Below are 24684 nucleotides of genomic sequence, written 5' to 3' on the forward strand. Positions count from 1 at the left end.
TTCCATTCCTTACTTCAATCTCTGAGGGATCGAATTTTCAATCTTTTTAAGTAGATTTTCTGCCTCAGGATTCAAGCTATCTCTGTATCGAATTTCATCAAAATCAGTTCAATGGTTTGGTCATGAAAATATAACATACAGAGTTACTTTCACATTTATAATATTAGTATTAATATGGGTGAAACTTATATATATATATATATACCGACGGTTGGTTCTTCAGGAAAGAGGGAAGGAGAGGGAAAGACGAAAGGATGTGGGTTTTAAGGGAGAGGGTAAGGAGTCATTCCAATCCCGGGAGCGGAAAGACTTACCTTAGGGGGAAAAAAGGACAGGTGTACACTCGCGCACACACACACACACACACACACACACACACACATATCCATCCGCACATACACAGACACAAGCAGACATTTGTTTGGAAGTAAATTACGTATTATTGAGTATAATTAGGCAGGATAAATTGTATGGTAGATTACGGAAAAAGGGAAGATGAATACAAAGTGAAACTACTTGTACAAACAAAAAGAGAAAGTAAGATGATAGAAAAGATTTCGAAATGCAACAGAGACAATAACAAACGTAATTGTTGGGTTCAAATAAAATAGAAACAAACTTCCACATGGGAAAAATATATTAAAAACAAAGATGCTTGGTAAGTCTTGGAATCTTTGTTTTTATATATATATATATATAACTTTAGGTTATATTATATTCTCCATAATCTGATTTTCATGAAAAAGCCTACACGTTGCCCCACGACACGCTCAAGTTACCTGGGAAACCCTCATGGAAATTCATCTAGTACTTTTGAAGATTGTGTGTCCAAACAGAAGATAGTTTTACAGTTTTATTATTAGTGTAGATGGTGACTGTATGTTATGTCAGGTACTGTATGTTTCATAAATAAAAGCAATTGGAGAGGGGAGAGGGAGAAGGAGACCGATATATTTGTATGTGCTGTCATTTTTATTAAAATTTTATTAAAATATTTCACTTACTATTTGATCTTTTTGATGTAGAACTGTGACCATTTCCACTTGTTCTAGATGACTGTGAATTCTGAGGCTTCCTATACTGTGAGTAACTGCCATCTTCAACCTCACTCGATCCAGTCACTAGAAAAAAACAATAAAATCATGTAATTCATCAAAGGTAGAAGCCAAACATGCTACAATTAAATGATGGCAAATTGATTGTTCACATCAAATGCTGTGCATTTAAATACTAAATTATTCTTGGAACACACAGCATCTGATGAGATTTCATTAGGACAGCTGGAGTATTCTCCATATGTAATAAAACTGAGCAGTAAATGCTGATGGCTGAAAACTGAACTGTATCGTCAAGAACACTCAGCTGGTGTGCATGTGACCTGGATCATAGAGGGTTACTGACACAGTGAGTGTACACAGATTTTTCATAAAAATCTATGCACATAGTCACAGCTTTGTTATAAGAGTATTCCTCTAGAATACTTTTAAAAAATTTCCCATATACATGAGGAAAGGTATGAATTAATTAAAAAGTAGCTTAAATCTTTTATAACCATCCTTAACTTTTTAATAGAATAAACTCTTAGGCAAATTGTATCAGACTCTATAATTAAAACTGTTTTATAAAAGTAACCTAGGTCAATCACATAAGTGGTCAGCATACTGTAATAGTTTCCAGTGAGAAAGTGTACTTTAAAACTGACTTATTCCACATCATAGCAAGATATTGCAATTATGATGCATGGAACATGCAAAAAAACTACCTAGTGACTGACTGTTGATGTGTTTGACGAAGAAAATTTCAGAAACTACTGACAGGGAGGAGGAAACTACACACTTTTCCTGTTTTCTTATACAGCACAAGTTATCATGAATTATGAATAAGAAGAAAAAAAAATGTTGTGCACAGCTACAAAAACCTTTCGGAGAAAAGCAAGCTACAGTACATGTTAAGACATAATTATGAACAAGAAATGCATATTGAATGCCCGTGGCAGTTGTATTCCACTGAACACATTTGGATTGACTGGCCCTTCACTCATAGTTGCTGTAGTCCTGTGAGATTCATTTGTGAGAGAACATCATTTGAAACTTCTTTTATGTAACATGAAACTATTACTCTATGTACTAAGTAATTGATATATTAGTCACTGATGTGTCAAAGTGGGGGTGCTTGAAGAAACAGAGTGGAAGTATACAGTGTAATGTCTTTATGACACTGGGGTCATTAATGATTAAGCATTACCTTGGGTGGGGAAGTTCTAAACCTGTATAGTCAATCAAAGCCTTAAGCCTCCCCCCCCCCCCCCCCTCAATATGATGCCAACACCTTATTCACTCCTCACTCTTGTCTGGTAGAGAACCAGTTGTAACACAATACACCAACTGCATCCTTATGTAAGGACTACTGCTTGTGCCTGTACTTGATTAAGAGTTGATCAGAAATTCCAGACTACAAAAAATTTTGATGTCTACAAAGAACAAGAAGCTACATTACCAAGAACAATCAGCTGATGTGACTTGGACCATAGAGGGTTACTGACAGTAGTCCACTTTTAGCTCTATGCTGAACTAAGCAATTTACAGGTTCGAATGCTCATGTTGCACAGAAAGTTAGTATAATATGGTTTACTAATAGCAGTACTGATTATATGTATGTGATTTTTTTAAGATTAATCTTTATTGATCGTGCCATAAACCAAAAATGTTTACAGACATTGTGCATTTAATCAGAAATAAAACTTCATTTTCCTGAGACAATGAGTTTTTAAATGCACAGGGTGATGCACGAAATGTGTTACCAATTGTTTCTTTCACAATTTACTACACACATTACATATCCCACTGGGATCTCTACAGCAGTACCAGCAGAGCCTGGAAAAACAAATGAGTTACGAAATGACGTGTAATTCAAAATACTGCCACTAGGAGACTAGTAAGCAGTAATGGCTGACGATGGAAGACTGACGCCACAGCAACGATCGGCGGTTGTATTACTTTTTCATGAAACGAAAAGCCTTGTTGTGACTCAGAGGTGTTTTCAACAACAGTTTAACACACAACGGCTCCCTTACAAGAAGACAATCCACAGGTTGTACGATAAATTTGTACAGGACGTAACAGTATTGGAAGCAAAGTGACCTCGGCTTAAGCCTGTTTGTTCGCCGGAGAATATTGAAGCAGTAGGAGTTTCTGTATAGAGAAGTCCCGGTAAATCGTGTAGAAAGGCAGCAGTGGAACTGGGAATTTCCAGACACTCCATTCAACGCATTCTTAAAAGTGACCTCCATATGTACCCATACAAGATGACCTGTGCACAGAAGCTCACTGCAGTCTGCAGAGACTACTGTTTGCTCAGTGGGCGGAGGATAGGGAAGAAACTCTCAATAACGTTTGGTTTTCAGACAAGGCGCATTTTCATTTAGACGGTGTGGCTAACAAACAAAACGTACGCTTTTGGGCCACTGAAAACCCGCAAGTGCTTCATAAACGACAACATTATGCTCCGAGGATTACAGCGTGGGCAGCAATTTCCAGTCATGGACTTATTGGACCCTTATTCTTTGAAGAAACTGTGAACAGCAAGTGTTGTATGAGTATGCTTCGCAATAGCTTCATTCCACAGCTTCTTGCTATTGCCTTGCCCTTCAACACACAGTGGTTCATGCAAGATGGAGCAAGGCCACAAACTGCAAACACTGTGTTGGAGTTTTTACACGAGTATTTCGGCATGCGGATCATTTCACTCAGGTTTCCAGGTCGCTTCAATGATGGACAAAATTGACCCCCCAATAGTCCGGCCTCAACCCATGTGACTTTTTTCTTTGGGGGTACCTAAAGGAAAAAAAGTTTCCTGAAATGTCCACATGATTTAATGGAGCTCAGAAGACTTATTCCTCAAGCTTGCAGTGAAATTACGGAAGACATGTGCCATAGGGTAATCACTAACTTCACTGTCCATTTGAAGAAAGTTAGGAAACGAAATGGTGGACATATTGAGCATGTGCTGAGTTAGAGCAAATCTCCATGGACAGCTCTTCATTGTAGTATATGTTCCTTTCAGATTGTATTGACAATAAAGTTTACATTCAAAAGCAAAATGGTAACACAATTCGTGCGACACCCTGTATTTATCTGCAAGCAATAAGAGACAAGTCAATTATCCAGCCTATATCGAACAGCCCAACAAAATGATTAACATTAAGCTTTCTTAGGTTGACATATGTCTTTCAGTATGCACTAGCTTACATGTAGCCCTTGTTACATCCATCAGGAGACCCATGGGTAACTTTCAAACTTTTATAGTTTTCAATGATGACAGTATTTGCAATAAGTGCTGTTGCTGGGATAAGGATAGCCGTGGGAATGATGACAAAACATTTTTAAAAATTAACCAAATGGTGTGAAATAATAATCATCCTTGTATAAACAACTCTGTGTGTCCCAAAAATGTGTTTTGCATTCGGAATGTTTGGCACAGCTTGTACAACAGGCAGATATCAGGGACTGCCAGTAGAGCCACATAACCTGTAACTTTCACTCGGAAAAGAGTTTCAATTATATGTGTAGATATCAATCTCACAAGAAATAAATTTATCTAGGACAATACTGTGATTAACACAATCAAATCCTTTGGACATGTTCTGGGAAATACCAACTGGTGCTATTTTATTATTTAATGATTGTAAAACTTGTTGAGTGTAGGTGTAATGGCATTCTCAGTAGAGCTGTTCTTCTCAATTCCAAACCATGATTTGCTGAGAATATTACTGCTCCTCGAGTGAGATAATATTCTAGAATATATCACCTTCTAACAAGCTTTGCAAAATCATGTCAGTAGCAAAACAGATTGGTATAATTATTGTCATCTGTCCTATCACCATTCTTAAAGAGGTGTTTGACTACAGCATGTTTCAGTCTCTCTGGAGAAAATGCCTTGAGTTAGCGATGCATTACATATTTCAGGTCAGACAGGACTTATTGCATCAGAATAAATCTTTAGTACTCTATTGGAAAGACCACCAAAACCAGACGAGTTTTTATTTTTTAGAGAATATATAATTTTCTTAATTTCAGAAGCAGAAGGTGGTGTGCATTCATATGTCTGAGTGTTATGAGACCTGCTTTTTTGACATACTGCTGTGATTTTCCTCTTGAACTGTTTGCCCCTAAACTTTCTACTATATTTGAGAAATGATTATTAAATACCTTTGCTACCTGTGACTCATCACTTACAGCTCTCCAATTCAGTTCAGTAGTGATGTTATCCTGTTCCATGGCTGGTTGTCCAGTCTCTCATTTCACTACGTTCCACGCAGCTGTAGTCTGTAGTTGGAATTACTGCTTTCTGACATTATGGGTATGTTCCTTGGTTTTTAATAACTTTTATAAGCAACTTTGAATAGTTTTGTAGTGTGCAATTACTGCAGGGTGTCTACTTGTTCTTGCCAACACATACATTACCTTTTTCCTTTCACGAGATACTTTAATCCCTCTAGTGATCTTTGGTTTTTTACATGGCTGTTTAATAGACTGACTGTTTAGCTTCTGCAGACAGCTATGTTCAAATGATGACACTAATTTATCATGGAACAGATTAAATTTTATGTTAGCATTTGTTCATTATAAATATCGTCCTAGGTCGTTTCTTGAAGACTGTTCTTAAAAACATTTGTCCTGGAGTAATTAATATTATTCTAATTGATACCTAATGAGGAGTATCCCTACTGTAATGCTCTATCTTATTTATCCTAAGTGTGCATCATGATCAGAGAGAGCATTTGTTGCTGGGTTAACAGTTATTTTCTTGCTCTAAGTTTCACTAAAGAAAACAGTATCAGTTAGGGTGCTACTGCTTTTATACACCTGTATTGGAAAGTTAATTACCGAGATCAATTTGTAGGATCCAAATAAGGTTTCCAGATCATTTTTTATATTAGAATCCTTTAGAATATCTACAGTGGTGTCACCACAGATTATTAACTGCTTGCTGCTGTCTGACATATAACACAGTAACGAAACCCAAATTATTCATAATTAGTTCAGAATTCCCAGTAGCGACCCATATATAACTACAATTAAAACTGAACTATTTTTCAATATTAATTCAAAATCACACATTACTATGTGCTGATCACTACAAAATCTACTTGTCTCAGTATTTTTGAACTAGTTAACTGTCTTAATATATGTAACAGTTCTTCCTTTTTCTGTATTAGTACTGGATGAGTAAGTGTAATCTTTCACATGTAACTTATCTAACCCCATGGTTATGTGGTGCTCAGACAGGCAAAGGATGTCTATCTGCATCTTTTCAGAGCTCTCTAAATTTTCAAAACAGACGAGGAACTCTTCTACCTTAGAACTCAATCCTCCAATATTTTGATGAAGGAAGCAAACTCCAATTTTCTGTCAGTTCTTTAGCATTTCATGGAGCTCTTCTGTTATTTGATTTCTTTCTAGCCTAAAAAAGGTACCTCTCTGACATACATAAACACAAGGATCTTGCTTTGGGTGATGGCAACCACCTGTACATTTTCTGCAAGAAGCTCAGCCAATATATCATTCATTCTCCTATTCAGGTGCCAGCCATGCTTAGTATATCCCCATCTCCCAATTGTAACAACAGGCATTGCACTCATATAAGATATCATTTCAGTTAGCAGCAGTCTGCTCAACTTGGTGTTCTCCTGGCTCACATCAGTGTTTACCAAGGGCTGGTCATGGCACTGCAGGACCTCCATGAAACTAACTCTGTGTGAGTAGTTGCTACTCCTATTTCATCCAGTCACCCATAGTGCTGAAATTACTGTCCTTAGTCAGGTTGTTCCTTGCTCCTAAGTACTGCCCTTAGCCAGGCTGTTCCTTGCTCCATCTACTACAATATCCTGATCCTCTTTGACAAAAACTTTGCACAAATTCCCTATGGCCTCTGCCACCTGCCCAAGACCAGCACTTGACTTCAGAAACACTTGACCTGGTACCCTGTTCCTGATTTGTCCTGGACCATCTGGCCCTACACCCCTCCCATGGCTACTACCTAGCATCTCTCTTCTTCCTAAACTCTTTTGATACTGACCTACACTTAGCTTCTTTGAGGCAAGAACACTCTCTACATCATGAACAGCTTGGGACATACTACACTGGATTTTGTTGTTTCCAGCTGAAGCCCATGCATGGTGGGTTTCCTGTTATAACTTACGTCCTATGAATATATGGCATTTTGTAGCACCAACACATTAAGGATCTCTTCCAAATGAGTCATTATTGTTAGTTAATTGCGTGTTCCATTGATCAATCTCACAGTAACCGTTATGATGCAGAATATGTCAAATGCATACGAAATGCATGCATGAATCAAGGTTCCTTCTTCAATTTTTTTTAAAGCTTAAAATTTTTATTACATACCCCCTTTCCTTAAATGGCACAAAATGGATATATTATACCTACAGATTTATTTATTCCTATTCAAGAATTTATCTATCTAGATCTAGATCTACATCCATACTCTGCAAGCCACCTCACGGAGTGTGGAGGAGGGTACTTTGAGTACCTCTATCAGTTCTCCCTTCTATTCCGGTCTTGTATTTTGCATGGAAAGAAAGATTGTCGGTATGCTTCTGTGTGGGCTCTAATCTCTCTGATTTTATCCTCATGGTCTCTTTGCGAGATATACGTAGGAGGTAAAGGTATGTTCTCAAAACTTCAACAAAAGCCTGTACCGAGCTACTGAGCATCTCTCCTGCAGAGTCTTCCACTGGAGTTTATCTATCATCTCCGTAATGCTTTCGCAATTACTAAAAGATCCTGTAACGAAGTGCGCTGCTCTCCGTTGGATCTTCTCTATCTCTTCTATCAACCCTAGCTGGTAGGGATCCCACACTGGTGAGCAATATTCAAGCAGTGGACGAACAAGTGTACTGTAACCTACTTCCTTTGTCTTCGCATTGCATTTCCTTAGGATTCTTCCAATGAATCTCAGTCTGGCATCTGCTTGACCAACGATCAACTCTATATGATCATTCCATTTTAAATCACTCCTAATGCCTACTCCCAGATAATTTATGGAATTAACTGCTTCCAGTTGCTGACCTACTGTATTGTAGCTAAATGATAAAGGATCTTTCGTTCTATGTATTTGCAGCACATTACACTTGTCTACATTGAGATTCAATTGCCATTCCCTGTACCATGTGTCAATTCGTTGCAGATCCTCCTGCATTTCAGTACAATTTTCCATTGTTACAACCTCTCAATATACTACACGAGCACGATATACTACACAGCACGAGTTACCAAAGACATACGATTTTGATTTATTTTTGAAACTATTATTGCTGTCTGTCAGTCTTTTTATTTCATCCGGTAATTTATCAAAAAGTTTTACAACAGCGTATTTTATCCCTTTCTGTGTAAAAGATAGGTTGAGTAGAGGATAGCATAAGTCTTTCTTTCTTCTGGTATTATAATCATGAATGTCACTGTTGTTTTTAAACTGGTCCATGTTGCTGAGAACAAATTTCATTACTGAGTAAGTGTACTGTGAGGCTGTTGTAAGAATTCCAAACCCTTTAAACAGATGCCTACAAGATGTGCAACTATGAGCCCCACACATTATTCTAATCATTTTCTTTTGAGCAGTGAATACTTTTTGCCTAAGTGTAGAGTTACCCCAAAATATTATTCCATATGACATCAGAGAGTGGAAGTATGCTAGCTTGCCCGCCCGGTTAGCCGTGCGGTCTAACACACTGCTTTCCTGGTGGGAAGGCATGCCTGTCCCCAGCACAAATCCGCCCGGAAGATTAGTGTCAAGATCCGGTGCGCCGGCCAGTCTGTGGATGGTTTTTAAGGTGGTTTTGCATCTGCATCGGCGAATGCAGGCTGGTTCCCTTTATTCCACCTCAGAAACACTATACCAGCGATTGCTACGCAAACACTTTCTCCACATATGTGTACACCATAATTATGCTACCATGCAAACATTGGGGTTACACTCGTCTGGTGTGAAACAATCCTGGGGGGTGTGGGGTCCACTGGGGGCTGAACTGCACACCAATAACCCTGGGTTCAGTGTGAGGTGATGGTGGGGTGAGTGCACTGCTGTAGCCTGTTGTGGAGTTGTGTACTACTGCGGGCTGCAGTGGGGACAAAGTCTCTCCATCGTTTCTAGGCCCCAGTTCAATACAATACAATGCTAACTTACTAATTTCTACATCCTCAAAATTATTCTGATTGCCAAAGTTGCTGAACCTAGTCACTTGAGGAGATCCAAAATATGAATTTTCCAATTAACCCTTTAACTGCTCTGGACATGTTAACACGCTCGCCTTTGTACCTGTCCCTGTGTGCTCTGAACATGTTTACGTGTGCCACCAGACCTTCTTCCTGGTACTCTGAACATGTCTATGCATTAAGATTCTCATCTATATGTACACCCTAAAACTTATTATGCTCTGCAGTGGCTACTGACTTATGTTGATATGTTATATTTATTGAAGGACCTGCACTCATTGTAGCAGAAAATTGGATGTACTGTGACTTTTCAAAGTTAAGAGAAAGCCCATACCCAGAAAACCAATTAATAACTTTCCCAAAGACATTATTTGTATCATTTTCTATTGGATTTTCTTTCACTGGATTAATAATGATGCTTATATCATCAGTAAACAGTGTCAATTTAGCTTCTTATTTCAGATAAGAAGGAAAGTCATTCATGTATATCAAGAATAGAATGGGACCCATGATCGAACCCTGTAGAGCACCTAATGCAATTTCATCATAGTTAGATAAAGTGGCAAACTTCCTTAAACCACTTAAACCACATAAGGAAACTTTTTGTTTTCCTTTCTGTAGAGATGACTTAAACCACTCATAAGCTGTTCCATTTATACCATAGAATTGCAATTTCTGTAATATAATGCCATGGTTCACACAATCAAATGCTTTGGATAAGTCACAGAAAATTCCTATTGGTGTCATTTCACTATTTACAGACTCTATTATGTAAGCAGTGGAATTGGATTTGCCGTCTCAGTGAAGCAGCATTTTTGAAATCCTAACTGTGATTTACTAAGTATCCCATTACTGTTGAGATGGCTAACCACTAACCACTCTTGAGTACATTACTTTCTCAATGATTTTTGAAAATGCTGTAAGCAAGGATACTGGCTGGTAATTATTGGCATCTGTGGCACCCCTTTTTTTGCAGAGAGGCTTGACAGTGGCATATTTTAACCTGTCTGGGAATATATCTTGAATTAATGATACAATCTATATGTGCCTCAGAACATCAGTTGTAACTGCTCCACATTGTTTTATTATATTGTTAGAGATGACATCTACCACAATAGAACATTTATTTTCCAAAAATTTAATGATTTGTCCTTATTTTACAAGAGACTGTTAGGTGAAAATGAATCTGACTTAAGATTTCTCAAAACTGACTCTTCCATGTACTGCTTGGCTTTTTCTTTTGAACTATTCTCATCAATTTTTTCACCTATACTTAAGAAATTGTTGTTAAATACATCAGCTACTTGTTTACTGTTGGTTAAGATGGTCTCATTCTCTTTAATAGTAATACTACCTACCCCAGTGGTTACTTTTTCCCGTCTCCCTTCTATCAACCTTCCATACTGATTTGATTTTATTGCCTGAGTTGTTAATTTCATCTCTAACATACATATTTGTTGATTTTGTGACAACTTTTCTCAGTAGGTTACAATATTTTTTATAGTGTAAAATTACTTACGGATCTTAACTAATTCTTGCTGTCTCATACAGTTTTCTTTTTATTTCTGAAGAAACTTTAATACCTGTAGTAACCCAAGGTTTCTTTGAAAACTGTTTTGTGTTGCATTCAGTAAATTTGTATACATTTATTAAGAAATATGTTGCATTTATCATCAGCATTTGGCTCATTATATACATCTGCCCAATTAACATTTCTTAAACTTTCTCTGAAGTGCTCTGTAGATACCAGGTTGAGCGACCTTTCCCTTTTACTTAATGGTTTCTGAACTGTACACCCTGCTAGGTTTTGTAAGTTAATCAATTGCGCATCATGGTCTGATAGTCCATTTATCGCAGAGAAAGCATGTATTAGTTTTACATCCTCTTGCTGGGTGAATACATTATATTTTAGAGTACTATAGTCTTGAGCTATACGTGTAGGGAAATTGATCACTGATTCTAAGTTATATGTCATTAACAACACTGCTACTTCACTTTTACTAGGAAGTTTACACTGAAATCACCACAGGTTAATAACTTCTTTTTGTCAGACAGCATAACAGGAAGTCACACTTTTTTCTGAATATCTCCCAATCTCCTAATGAGGACCTTTACACTGTTGCTAATGTCAACACTACATTATCTAGATGTAGTTTACATGCAGAAAATTCAAAGTGCTGATTGACACAAAGTTTGCTTGCTTCTACAGTTTTGTATTTATACCCTTGTTTTGGGTAGATGGGAACTCCAGCTTTATCCATGCTAGATCTGCAAGTGTAAGATGCTAAATTATATCCATTTATACTGACACTTTCCATCCCCACAGTTACATGGTGTCCAGACAGACAAAGTATATCAATCTCATTCTTATTTCTGAGATCATCTAAACACACTAACAGCTCATCTAATTTATTTTTTATTCCCCTGATATTTTGATGAAGTAAGTTGATACTTATCCATCATTTTGTTTGCAGCTCCTTGTATTGGCCATGTTTGCAGTTAAAATTGTTGGATGTGAGGTCCGCCAGTTATGCAAAACACAGTTTTTCTCAGTATCCAAACATGTTCACATTGCAGAATAAATAAAAACAAAAACCCACTGATGATGGTACAGTGGTGCCAAAACATCTTTGGGTACTGAGAAAAACGGTGTTTTGCATAACTGGCAGAGCTCACAGCCAATAATGTTAAGTTGATATTATCCTTAGCTTTATCCCTATTTACTATACATGAAGCTTCTTTTATTCTTTTCTTCTAGATTGTTGTCTATCTGGACTTTGGCTTTAACCTAAAAAACCTGTCTGCCTGGTCCCATTAACCACAGGGATCATCCCTTGTGTGACTTTGCCCCCCCCCCCCCCCCCCCCATACAATATCTCAATATGATGTATTGAATAAAATGATGGGAAAACATTGTACTGGTCGTTAAAGAATTTTCTTATTTGGTTATTCTTGTATCGTAAGTTGTGTGTTATGAAAGTATACCGTTTCAAGGAAAGATTCATTGAAGAATCATCAAAAATGTACTGTTCTTGGCATGATTTATTATAATTAAATGTCAGTTAATAACATTAAAGCCTCCACAAGATCACAACATAAAAGATGTGGTTGTGTGTTCCTGAAGTTCAAGCATAGTGAAGTGGATAAAGCCATGAAGTTACAAAGTTGTGTAGCGGCTTGCTATATCAAACACTTTTTTTTTAATTTTTACTTTCAGATTTCCTAAAAGGTTCTGGAACTTTCGTATTAATTTAATATAAGTGTGTTCTATATAGTATTCCATGTTACATAAATATATGTGAACTCACTCTCAGGAGGTCATTCACTTCTGTGAACATGCCAAGGAACATGGAACAACAAATTACGAGATTGATTTCTCATCACTGCCCGATTCACTTGCAATTCAGCATTTATTTTTTCATCCAAAAATGTTAATGCTGCAGTAAATAAATAATGTTTTGTTTGTTTTTTGCTATATCTACTATTTGCAGCAGGATATTTTGCATTTTGTTGTTTCAGGCCTTTCCATTTTGCAGCGTCTATAAATTCTGTTACTGAACAGAAACAGTAATCAGGTAAGAATAACCATCGGGTTTTATTAAAAAGCAAGAATAATAAAAATTATTTCTGTTTATGTGGAAGGGTATTGTAAATTTTTATGGTGTTGCTTGCAACTTTAGTAAGTCGATTTTTACTGACTCGACATAGAACTTTCCTTTTTGCCTTCTACTATGTTCATGGATATTTAAGTTTGGATTTGTGTATACTACAGTCAGAACAACAAAAGTAGCTTATGGACAAGACAGGAAATGTGCATTTTAATAGGGTTAACACAGGAATTTTACACCCATCCATTTTTGTAAACAAACTACGTGATTTGCAAGCCAGATACAGACAATAACTAATGCTGGAGAACAGTACAGTCACAAATAACGTTAACTGTTATGTCCCATGCAATGCAGGTGCTGTGTCTCATGTGGTTGGTTTAGTGTCTGAAGCCACATCGACATTAGGTGTGTCATAAATTACAGCTTCATGCACCTATGAACAGGTTGTAACGTTCAATAATATAGCTTCCTTTGGCTACAATGTAGTATTGAACCATACTTTAATACAATTATAGGAATATTGGAAGTTGTTCGGAGGGGGAACAGTTCTATGTTACTTCCATCTATTTTAAAATTTGTTAATGGATATTATTAGTGATGCTGGCAGAAACCAGATGCCACCCCACCATGTCCAAAACACGTTAAATGGGGAGACAGGCCTGTTGATCATGTTGGCAAGGGAGCTGACAATACACCCTTCAGTTTTTGCAATGAATCTTGACCTTGCATCAACTTTTCTTACCACTAGTTTTATTCGGTAATTACCCTGTTGGTCACTCCAGGTGGTTACTCCCAAATATTTTATGGTTGTTACTGTTTCCAGTGCTTAGTTAGCCATAGTATAATGGAAGAGTAATACTTATTTTACTTATTTATGCAGAATATAACACATTTATTTATGTTGTAGGTTCACCGCCAGCCCCTGGACCAAATGTCGATTCTTTGCAAGTCTTCTCACACTTTGCAACAACCTTCTAATGTTGTTACTTTCTGTTTACAACAGCATCATCTGCTAATGGTCTTGCAGGGATTCCAACAGTACCCACCTAGTTGTTTAAATATTGTAAGCAGTAGCAGCTCTATAACACCCCATTGGGATACTTCAAATATTTGTGTTAAGAACATGCTGAATTCCACTTGCTAGTAAGTCATAATCCAGTCTTAAAGTTGGTCCATTATTCTATAAGCTCTTTTTTTTAACTAGGTGAATCACAAGCCTTTGAAAAGTCAATGAGCATGATATCAACCAGAGTGCTATTATCTATTGCTCTCTGCATCTCAAGGATGAACAGAGCAAGCACAGTTTCATAATATCACTGTTTACGGAACCCATGTCGATTTCTACAGAGGGCAATTTCATTCTCCTGAGAAGGTCATAACATGTGAACATTAAACACATTCCATAATTCTACAAAAATTATCTACATCTTTACTATGACCATTACATGCAATAAGAATGACCTGTTCCTTTTTCTAATAACTTGAAATGCTTTGCTGCTTCAGTACTCTACTGCAAATTGCTGCTAGAAGGGTGTCATGTTTTTTCACATAATTTATAAAGAATTGACTTTATGTACAGCCAAATCTCCTACGGACATTTTTTCCGTGTCACACCAGTCAATAAAATTGTGAACTCTAATTTTTTGAATGCTTCTTGGATTGCTCTTCTTACACCCATCCTGGTGCCTTTTGCTTTTGACTGTCGAAAATTGTGGCTTCTTTTAAATATGCAACAAATCACTCTGCTTACATAACAATTTTCTGACACTATGTGTCTTTCTATCACTTACAACCTTACTAATACATGGATGAAAAAGTGTACTGTACTATACTTTTCAGTTTTATCCTGTGATACTTCAAATATTCATCAATCAAGATCAATGTTTGATAAATTACAATGTGTTTCTCATCACTTGCCATACAAAAATAGTTATACTTTAACATTTCTAGTTACATCTTCAGTCATTCATGCTATAATAGATTTATAGTCACCAATGCCCTCCTCCACGGTCAATAAACTGAATATTTTAAGTATGTTAGTTACTATGATGTCTAAGACATTGCTCATCCAAAAGCAAGTCTCCAACTAGCAACTTGAAATCTCCCATATAACTGTAGCATTATCAGGAACTTTAACCATGTTTCCAGTTTTCTCTGACACATTCTATCACTGTAAAGTAGTGGTCCACAAAGCATCTGATTAGCATAGTTAACCCACAATTGTTAACCCACAATTGCCACTAACCTATACACCGTTTATTTCACACTCAGAATCTAATAATCTGACTACATATAATCAAATTCTTTATGGCAATAAACACTCCACCACAATGGCATCTAACCTATCCTTGTGATACTATTTTCAGGGACCTTACCATACACATTGCTGCAGTTAACTAATACTACATAAACATTTTCTGTTTTTGATATGGAAGGATGGATGTTTACTGATTACAATATGTATGACCTACTCCCTTGTCTGATTACAACACATAATTCATCATTAAGCCATCACTTTCCAGCTACCCCCCCCCCCCTTTTTCCCCAATGCACAAAACACCTAATCTCTTACTGGAGCAGCCACTTCCTGTAAGTAGTGTACACTAGACCCATTTAAAGGGCTAAAAGATTGTCCACTCCATAGTGAATGTTAAAAAAAACTGCATCTGAGATTGACCACCTAGTGCAGTCAGCTGCTACCAGCAGAACCTCCTCAACATCTAACACAACACCTCCCAGCTAATAAACTGTGGTAGCCTTTCATCCTAACCCATCAACTATTTTCCTGAGGTACTCCATCACCCATTCAACACTCGACTTCCCAATGAGCAACATCCCCAAACTCTGTACTTGTTCAGACTTTGCAAAAAGATTGGCCACGACCCCAACAGACAAAGCATCCAGTGTATCAAAAAACCAAAAGTGCACGATGCAGTATAATCACTGACAGTAAGATTCCTTGTCTACTTTTCTGCGACTTGATAGCAGCAAAACACAAAACTAGCCTCAATTTTTATTACACTAGTTGAGGTCGGATGCACCGTGATGAGGTGTGAGAGAAAGCCTGGCAAAGAGCACCAATGCTCACTCCTCAGTTTCCAGAAAATGATTCCCAATGTTCCTGTTGACACTATGGATGTACAAGGGTGTGCTGAAAAGTAATGCCCTCGAATTTTTTATGTGATGACTCTCTTAAAACTTTTTAAATAAAAAAATTTACTAACATTCCACATCTTTATTCTTCATGTCTACCTATTTGCAACCCTCTGCTGCTACAGGAATCCAATTGCAGTGCATAACACACGGTGTGTAACATAACTAAGTTAATGCATGAGAAACAGTGTACTGTAATCGAGTTTCAAATTCGGAGAATTCATCCACACACGGAGCACCCTCTCCTTCAGCAGAATGCCAGATCATACGTGAACGTTGTGACATCTGCAACTATCTGTCACCTTGGATTCACTGTCAACAATAGCCCCCTATACAGTCATGATTTGGCCCCATCTGATTTTCATCTATTTCTGAAACTTAAACAACACCTTCGAGAACAAGCAGAGGTGTGGTGGTTTCTCTGTCAATGAAGTCAAACATTCTACAGTGACGGTAACAACAAACTAGTCTCTTGTTGGGAGAAATGTGTTCATCACCATGGAGACTGTGTTGAGAAATAAACATGAAGAATAAAGATATAGAATGTTAATAACCTTTGTTTTAGTTAAAAAGCTTGAAGAGTTTTCATATACAAAATTCTGTGGCATTACTTTTCGACACACCCTTGTAACGTCAAATGTAATGTCTGATGCAGTTACCATGTGATCAGAATGATCACTAGTGCAACGTAACAGTCCAGGTATGAATACATATGCCTCTGTTGGCCAGAAACATAACATATTATATTAACTTTAGCACGTCTACAATGCATAACGGTGTGCTTTCTGGTGCTCAGCCATGTAGTTGGCTCCATTTCACTGCATGATATTTTGATGACTGACCCAGCCATCTTCTACATACACTGCAAACAATGTTATTAGACCTACTAGCTGCCTGCACTTCAACCAGACCATGAAGCATTGTTGGTGTTGAGCCACTATTTATATCCAATTTCAACTCCTGGCACTGTGATAATGTGCCTCAAGAGTTCTGTGCTACAGTCATTGACATTTCCCTCAATTTGTTCTAAGGATTCAGAATGTGGAACTCTCCTACGGAAGGAGAGCAGATCAAAGTTCTCCATTATATACGTTTACCACAGCCACAAATGACTGAGAAGATGTACAAAGTGGGCAGAGTTGCGAATGTCATGCTCAAACTTCCCAGCATATTTGCTGACAGTGTGTGTTTGGTGTTATGCTACCAAGTATGTTGATGCACCAATATTACTAACTATAAGTCTTAGAAGAATGCCTTCCTTGTGCATCTTAGGAAGCCTGTATGCTTGGTTGGTTGTTTCGGGGAAGGAGACCAGACAGCGAGGTCATCGGTCTCATCGGATTAGGGAATGACGGGGAAGGAAGTCGGCCGTGCCCTTTGAAAGGAACCATCCCGGCATTTGCCTGGAGCGATTTAGGGAAATCACGGGAAACCTAAATCAGGATGGCCGGACGCGGGATTGAACCGTTGTCCTCCCGAATACGAGTCCAGTGTCTAACCACTGCGCCACCTCGCTCAGTAGGTTGTGATGGAATAGCCGCTCTTAATGATGTTACATAATAAGCCTGATGTAGGTAATTGCATTCAGAAGACTGAAAATCTTTTTGTTGTAGTCCATGTGCAACATAAACATCAGTGTTGTTCTTGTCAGCTAACAAAATTATGTTCACTTTCTTCCTGCAGATTTTCAAATACTACTCATTTTTTCCTGGCACTGTTGGATCTAAGCACTGGTGCTTTGGAAAGCTTCCCACAGGTTCAACAGCATGCCTCTTCTGCTGCTTCCAGTGAGAATCAACTCTCTCTTGCACCAGTGCCATGCTTGCATGATGCATAAAGCTATTAGCTACTGGTGTGTTAATATCATGTTTGTTTTGGCAAATGTATGAACAACTTTTCATCTTGACACCTTGTTTGGAAGATCAGTGCACTATCCTCACTTTTATATGTTGCTGAATATCTCCTTGCCAATAGAGTCAAGTGATATGATGTCATTTCTCAGATTATATTGTCCAATGGCATGTTTTTGCTTGTTCAACCAGTTTGTTGATTCCATTTTTCTGCACAGTATTTCAATAATCAACCCAACTGTCTTCTTCAGTGCACAGTTCTTTATGCACAGTTGCCACCTGGATGCCATCCAGACTATTTGTAGCAGAGTTTGACTCCTGATGACTGTTATGTCCTTTGATGCTGATTTGTTTTTTGGAGCCCATGCTGTTACCCTGTGAATGGACGTTCTCTCAGCAATCTCTAGCCCTGATGAGATGGCTAGAAAGATCTTAGTAAACTGAATTCCAGATCTGAAGCCTTGTTTAAACTGAAAGCATCATACTGGCTTATTAGTTTTTCCATCACCTTTATTTTGACAAACTACTTAATCACACTGTCCTAGAGATTCGGCACTTGCGCCACAATACTGGCTTCCTATTTCATCATAAACTTCAGGCAGTGCTTCGTACCAGTGATTTGCCTGATTATTTAAGTCACGTGTGTTGCTGATGTTCCTTGCAATTCCCTCAACTTTTCTAATAGTTTTCCTCACATAAGACACACCACATTCGCACAGGATGCAGTACACACCCAGCTTTCGGACACTTAGATCATATTTAACATTACAAGGAAGACATTTTACCTTTGTTCACAGTATTGTATGGAACTGGGGACCTAGAAATGATTTAGAGGCTTCATCCCTGCTGTAGCCCTCAGTGGTTCACAACCCCACAACAGGCTACAACAGTCCATTCACCCCACTACAGCCCAATACCGAACCCAGGGTTATTGTGTGGTTCGGCCTCCAGTGGAGACCTCCCCCACAAGGAACGTCTCAGGCCAGATGAGTGTAACCCCAATGTTTGCATGGTAGAGTAATTATGGTGTATGCATATGTGGAGAAAGTGTTTGCGCAGCAATCGCCGAAATAGTGTAACTGGGGCAGAATAAGGAGAACCAGCCTACATTCACCGAGGCAGGTGGAAAACCACCTTAAAAACCATCCACAGACTGGCCAGTATACCAGACCTCGACACTAATCCATCGGGTGGATTCATGCCAGGGATCAGCATGCCTTCCTGCCCGGAGAGCAGTGCGTTAGGCCGCATGGCTAACCTGGTGGGCTTTGTTGATGGTAGTGAAATACACTGGATGCCATCTTTCTGGAAGAGTCTACCAATCTTTCCAGAGACTGGGCCAGCATAAGACAGATAAGAGATTCTGGGCTTTTCTTTTTCTTCCACAGTCTCAACCTCTTCCTCAGGTGTCATTTATTTTGACTGCAATGCTGGCTTAATTTTTCAACCAGAGTACATGTTCCTTCAGAAAAGTATTCGTAAGTATTTTAATTCTTCAACAAGTTTCTCTTTGTCCAACAGCATATAAGGTCTATAAATCAGATGCTTTAGCATGGAATTTCTTTGTGACAGACGATGATGGCTCGAGGCATAGAAATTGAGGTCAGTGTGTGTAGGTTTCCTATATACACTGTGACCCAAGGATTCAACCACTCGTCTACTAACACATCACAGAAACGTTGTTGGCCCTCTTTTTCATGTTACATAATAAATTTAATAGTAAGATGGAGAGTGTTTAAATGAGCAACAGATGTGCATCAAGGGACATATGGAACACAAGGAGCGAAACTCGTCTGTAAATATCAGCACGACAAAAACAATACCTAATAGCCTGGTTGGCATCCAAATAGTAAGCATTCATAATAAGCAGCTCACAGTACCTGAGGGAGACAACCAGATCAGTCACCAAAATGTCACACAAAGAACTCGGCTCAACACCCAAAACACATCATCAATTATTCACACCAAGAAAACCTGAAAAATCATGCCTACAATCCTGTTATTCAGTAAAATGTTAGGAAAAATGGACCATTATCTCAGAAAGTAAAATACAGTTGTTACCAGTCCACTCTTGCTTACACTCTACTGGCAACCTCAGCCAATAATGTTTCAACTTTACATCTTTAGATGTGTTCATTTTCCACCAGTGAAACATCCTTAATAAATATGAGAATTAACTGTAGAGCTGGAGTTCGTATGTTTAACAGAACTCTTTATTTCACTTACCTCCACTGTCTTGAGCTGCCCTTTTTGCCTGTATGACTGGATTCTCGTACTGTGTTCTCCTATTCACGTGATCTATGTAGTAGGTACCATAATGGGGATCATCAATTTTCTCCCACCCATATGGCAGCTCATCATCAAGGCATTCTTCAAGCGATTTTTTTTGAAATTTAGACAGGCGAGGATCTAGCCAATGTGAAGTACCAGAGTTATGGCTAGAAACAACAAAAACTTTCATGCAGTGAGTCACTCTTACTGGTTCTATCAATAATTTTAAAGGCTGTTTTATGAATATGCATAATAATTTTAGACATTTCAGAGACAAATGTTGGTGACAGATAACCATTTATGTTATTAATGGCGACCAGCATTACCCTAAAAGCTTAATTGTGGCCTTCCTTATACCTAGCTTAATTATTAATCAATTCATGAAATGCAAGAAAACTGAGTGGAGTGCAAAACACAATCAAAAATATTTTTAAATGTATTCTAGAACTACAAACCTGAGATGACATACACTGCCTCACAAAAATGGTGAAGCACCCAGAAAGGGAACAGGAAACAAAATGAAACTTCATGGGTTGAGAGGGTATGTGACGTTATTCCAGTGATTACAAAATCCAGTCAGATTTACAAAGAACTGGCAGTATGAGCCCACTTATCAATATGATGTTGCACTGCCTCTGGCCACAACTATTGTAGCTTGTCCTTGATATCCTGGATACTATAACCGGGATGGAGTTGATGTCCAAGCAGGTACTATACATTCTGTTGGGGACAGATGTGAAAATCTCTCTCTCCATACGAGTATCTCAACATCACACAGACAGCTCAAAGAGACATGTGGCATGTATTGATGAGCACTGTCCAGCTGAAAAATGGCACCAAGATACTGCGACATAAAAGCTAACAGATGAGGGTGCAGGATGCCTGTGACATACCACTGTGCCTTCAGAGTTCCCTTAATTATTACCATCTGTGATTTGTAGTCATCTCCAATGGCTTCCCATACCATGATGCCGGTATTAGCACTAATGTGCCTCCCTAAAACATTGAAAGGATGGGACCTCTCTCTGTAGGTCACCACCATACTTGTTGACTATGGTTATCTGGGGCATTGCAGAACTGTGATTCACTGCTGAACTCAGTGTGACACTATTCATCAACAGTCCATGCTTCCCTGTCAAAGCACCCTCCCAAACACAGCTGTTTGTGTTGGGGTGTTTGTTTTGTTTTGTTTTAGGGTGCTAGAACAACTAAGGTCATATATGTCCATGTCAGAACCTTAGAACACTAAGATAAAAAAAGGAGTTAAAAGTGACAACACGTTGAGCCCAACTGATGGAAGAGAACACAACTAAAAACAAGGACTTCCTGTTGGAGAAAGGTCCACAAAATATGATGTAGAGACAACAGAGGCCCTATACTTAAGAGTAGAAATCCTTCACCATATCGCTACAACAGGTGAAAAGTAAAACATGGTCAACAGCCCATGCATTGTTCATCAAAACAGCCGACAACTCAAACATAAATTAGAACGTAGGTGGTTAAAAAAAGGGCATTCAGTCATGATATGGTGAACCGTCAAAGGTTGATGACAATGAGCAAAAAGTTATGGCGGATCACCACGTAACAAATGGTGATAGCTTAAAAGATAATGCCCAATATGCAGCTTAGCTAAAACGATCTTGTGCCGAGAGGTCAGCCAAGCAGCTGCGAGAGGTTTAATTCCCTGGAGCTTGTTTCCATGAAGGGAAGACCTGTGGTGGTGCCACAGTGACACCACATGCTAACAGATGGCAACTTGTAGATCAGCAGAAGGAATGGGCCTTTGCAGCAGTGTTAGCAGCCTAATTTCCTATCAGACCTACCAGACTCATTTCTGATGGAGGAAGGCAGGGTGCCACTGGGTGGAGCTCGAAATCTCTGCAAAATAGTGGCCAAAATGTTGGAGACAGCAATGGGGTCCACTATGACATCATTTTCTATTATCAGACCAGAAACTGGGAAATGGACCTTGCTCCCAGAGAGCCATCTGAGGTTGACCCACATGATGGAAGAGGGAGTGGAACAGTTAAAGGAACTAGTAACTGAAATCCAGCTAGCTTTTTTGCTATCCCAAGTAATGCGACAACACTGTGCACGCAACTGCTTATAACAAAAGTAGTTGTCCATGACATTGAAAAACGCAGGGAATATGTCCCTGCATGCAAAATGCATCACAGCATGCCTCAGTCCACCAAGGGATTTGTTGGGGCATTAACAAATGGTAATTCGCTAGTCCGACTACTACTAGTGTCCAACCTAGGGTGCGGATTGACATGGAATGATGCAAGCAGTCCATTTAATTCTTGGATGGCAGGTGCAGACAAGGTGGATTAACAATGTGTTTGGTGCAGCATATGGCGACCCTCCCTTGTGATGTTCAGACGTGGTCAACAGAGCTTTGACACAAGTATGGCTGCTCTCACGTTCCCATGCAGTCCAACAGGATATTGCAGTATTCGACCAGCTGACCAAATGGAGACTCACAATGTGAACCCATATGAGTATGTGGCATTTATGTGTCCTTCACAGTTATCATTCAACACCTGATACTGTTCTTCATGCCCCTTATGTACCCTACCAGGCTTAGTAACATCAAACATGAGCAATACCGATGCATTGTGGTGGCTGTTCTATCTGTCACAGAGAATTGCAACTCTAATCTTTTATATATCTGTGTATGAAGTTACACTGACATCTGACCATGTCTACTGGGTGCTTGCTTTCTCTGGAAGTCAGTGTACAATGTATGATTAAATACATCATCAGGGATACACAGTTTAATACAGCAATCATTTCTATTGTCTGTCAAATCTAGCATATGAAAACTGTTCAAAAACATATGCAGGTAAAGATTTATAGCTGAAAGTTTGAAAAGGAAATACGAAGACTAAGAAAAAGCCACTTTTATTTTGCTAACTGCACATAATAAGATTGCAGTTTATAATGCAGTTGTTGAAAAATTAAAATGTGGAGCACATAATTGTGTAACCACTTAATTATCAGCCTTTGGATATCGTAAGGAAGTATATTAAAACCAGATGGTATTAATCATCAGAACTAACATCATATTTCCAGATAATGGTTTGCCATAAATAAAATTGATATCCAACATAAATATGCATGCTATAATTAATTCTGTAGTATTGTTACTGTCCACAGCAAGTCAATTGTAGCCTAAACAATACCCATACAATGTACACAGGGTCTTAAAAAAATTATTAATATACGGAGTCTAATACTCCTGTGTGAGAGAGGTCACTCAGATACGGCTTCCAAAACTGATGATAATCAGTTTTTCAGTACTCCATGACATGTGATCTACCATAATATTGATATTAATCCTCCTGTTATATGTTACACAGTTCTGGAATAGCACGCTTTGAATCAGTGAGCCTCATCATGCACTATTATCAACTCATTTATGATTTCCGCTGCTGGTATATATGATCTATACATTTTTGTAGCTAAAATTTGAAAATTTAATACAAAACAATGAAGCAGTTTACTGATAAAATGTTGTGTTAATTAAACTACTACAGTATAGATCTTTAACTAATACAAATGTTCCACCAAAATTTATCAAGGGGATATTTAAGAGGGAATGTACAATTTTCAGATGTACTCCATATGTTAAGTGGCAAATTTTCCTACTACTACAAGACTGTGTGTGTTGTTCACCATGAAAAGCACACTGAAGATTCTATACTCCTAAACATGATGTTAAAGGCTCATCTCCCATGAAAGAGAAAACTTTTGCAATCAACGATATGTCTGGACATTTAGGGTAAACAGGGACAACATTGGGGAGAGGAGAGTCCCTCAGGTAGATACAATATTACTTAGAAACTGAAAGAGAGTATGTACGCAAAAAATAAAGTTACAAAACTCCAACTGTTCTAATATTCGGAACAATTTTTTAAAGGCTCTTGAATTATTATAGCTAACCAGAGTCAAATGTTTATCTACAATCAAGAACCTGATTAAGGTGGTGAAATAGCTAAAAAAAAACTTTATACCAATTCTGGAGAAGCAGGACTGAAATCCTCATCTGACTATTCACACTTAGGTTCACTTAACATGAATGCCAGGCTGGTTTACTGCCCAATTGTTGTCCAAACAATGCCTGTCCTCAGTATCCAATGATCTCATCAACAACTGGACAATAAAATCTATTCTTTCTCTCCTTAGTGTCAATAAATACTTGACAGTCGTTAATGTCTTTCTATTCAGGTGTGAGACCTTCCTTTTTTAATTACCTAAATTTTTCTGCATTTTTTCACTATTACGCTTACTTTACAAATCATTATTTATTTCTTTCTCTGTAACACCAGCAATTTTTTACTTCCCTCCTTCTTGTACAGTCCACTCTGAATTTACCTGTGAACCCCATAACTCACTAATGGTTACTGTAGCAATTCCACACAGGAGTTTGGCATATAATGCAATGCAGCAGCAACCACATTCCATAATCATTTAATCAGAAATCTCTTGCAACAGTACGCAATGCACACCTCATGTGCAATGAGGTTCATTGTAGATACTTAAAATTAGTACAGTAATTGATGGAAA

At 38.2% G+C, this 24684-nt stretch overlaps 1 protein-coding gene across 4 annotated transcripts in view; it reads right to left on the reverse strand.

The window, feature by feature from the left end:
- The window catches only part of LOC126297547 (membrane-associated guanylate kinase, WW and PDZ domain-containing protein 1), a 376107-nt gene that overhangs the window by 96032 nt on the left and 255391 nt on the right, over positions 1–24684 (reverse strand). For all 4 annotated transcript variants that reach the window (XM_049988468.1, XM_049988470.1, XM_049988469.1 and 1 more), the window contains 2 exons: positions 20071–20282; positions 1005–1121 (listed from right to left, as the gene is read on the reverse strand). In XM_049988468.1, the coding sequence (XP_049844425.1) occupies positions 1005–1121; positions 20071–20282 (329 nt within the window). The remainder of the gene's footprint in view (positions 1–1004; positions 1122–20070; positions 20283–24684) is intronic.

The sequence above is a fragment of the Schistocerca gregaria genome, chromosome X (assembly GCF_023897955.1).
Source record: "Schistocerca gregaria isolate iqSchGreg1 chromosome X, iqSchGreg1.2, whole genome shotgun sequence".
Taxonomy (NCBI): domain Eukaryota; kingdom Metazoa; phylum Arthropoda; class Insecta; order Orthoptera; family Acrididae; genus Schistocerca; species Schistocerca gregaria.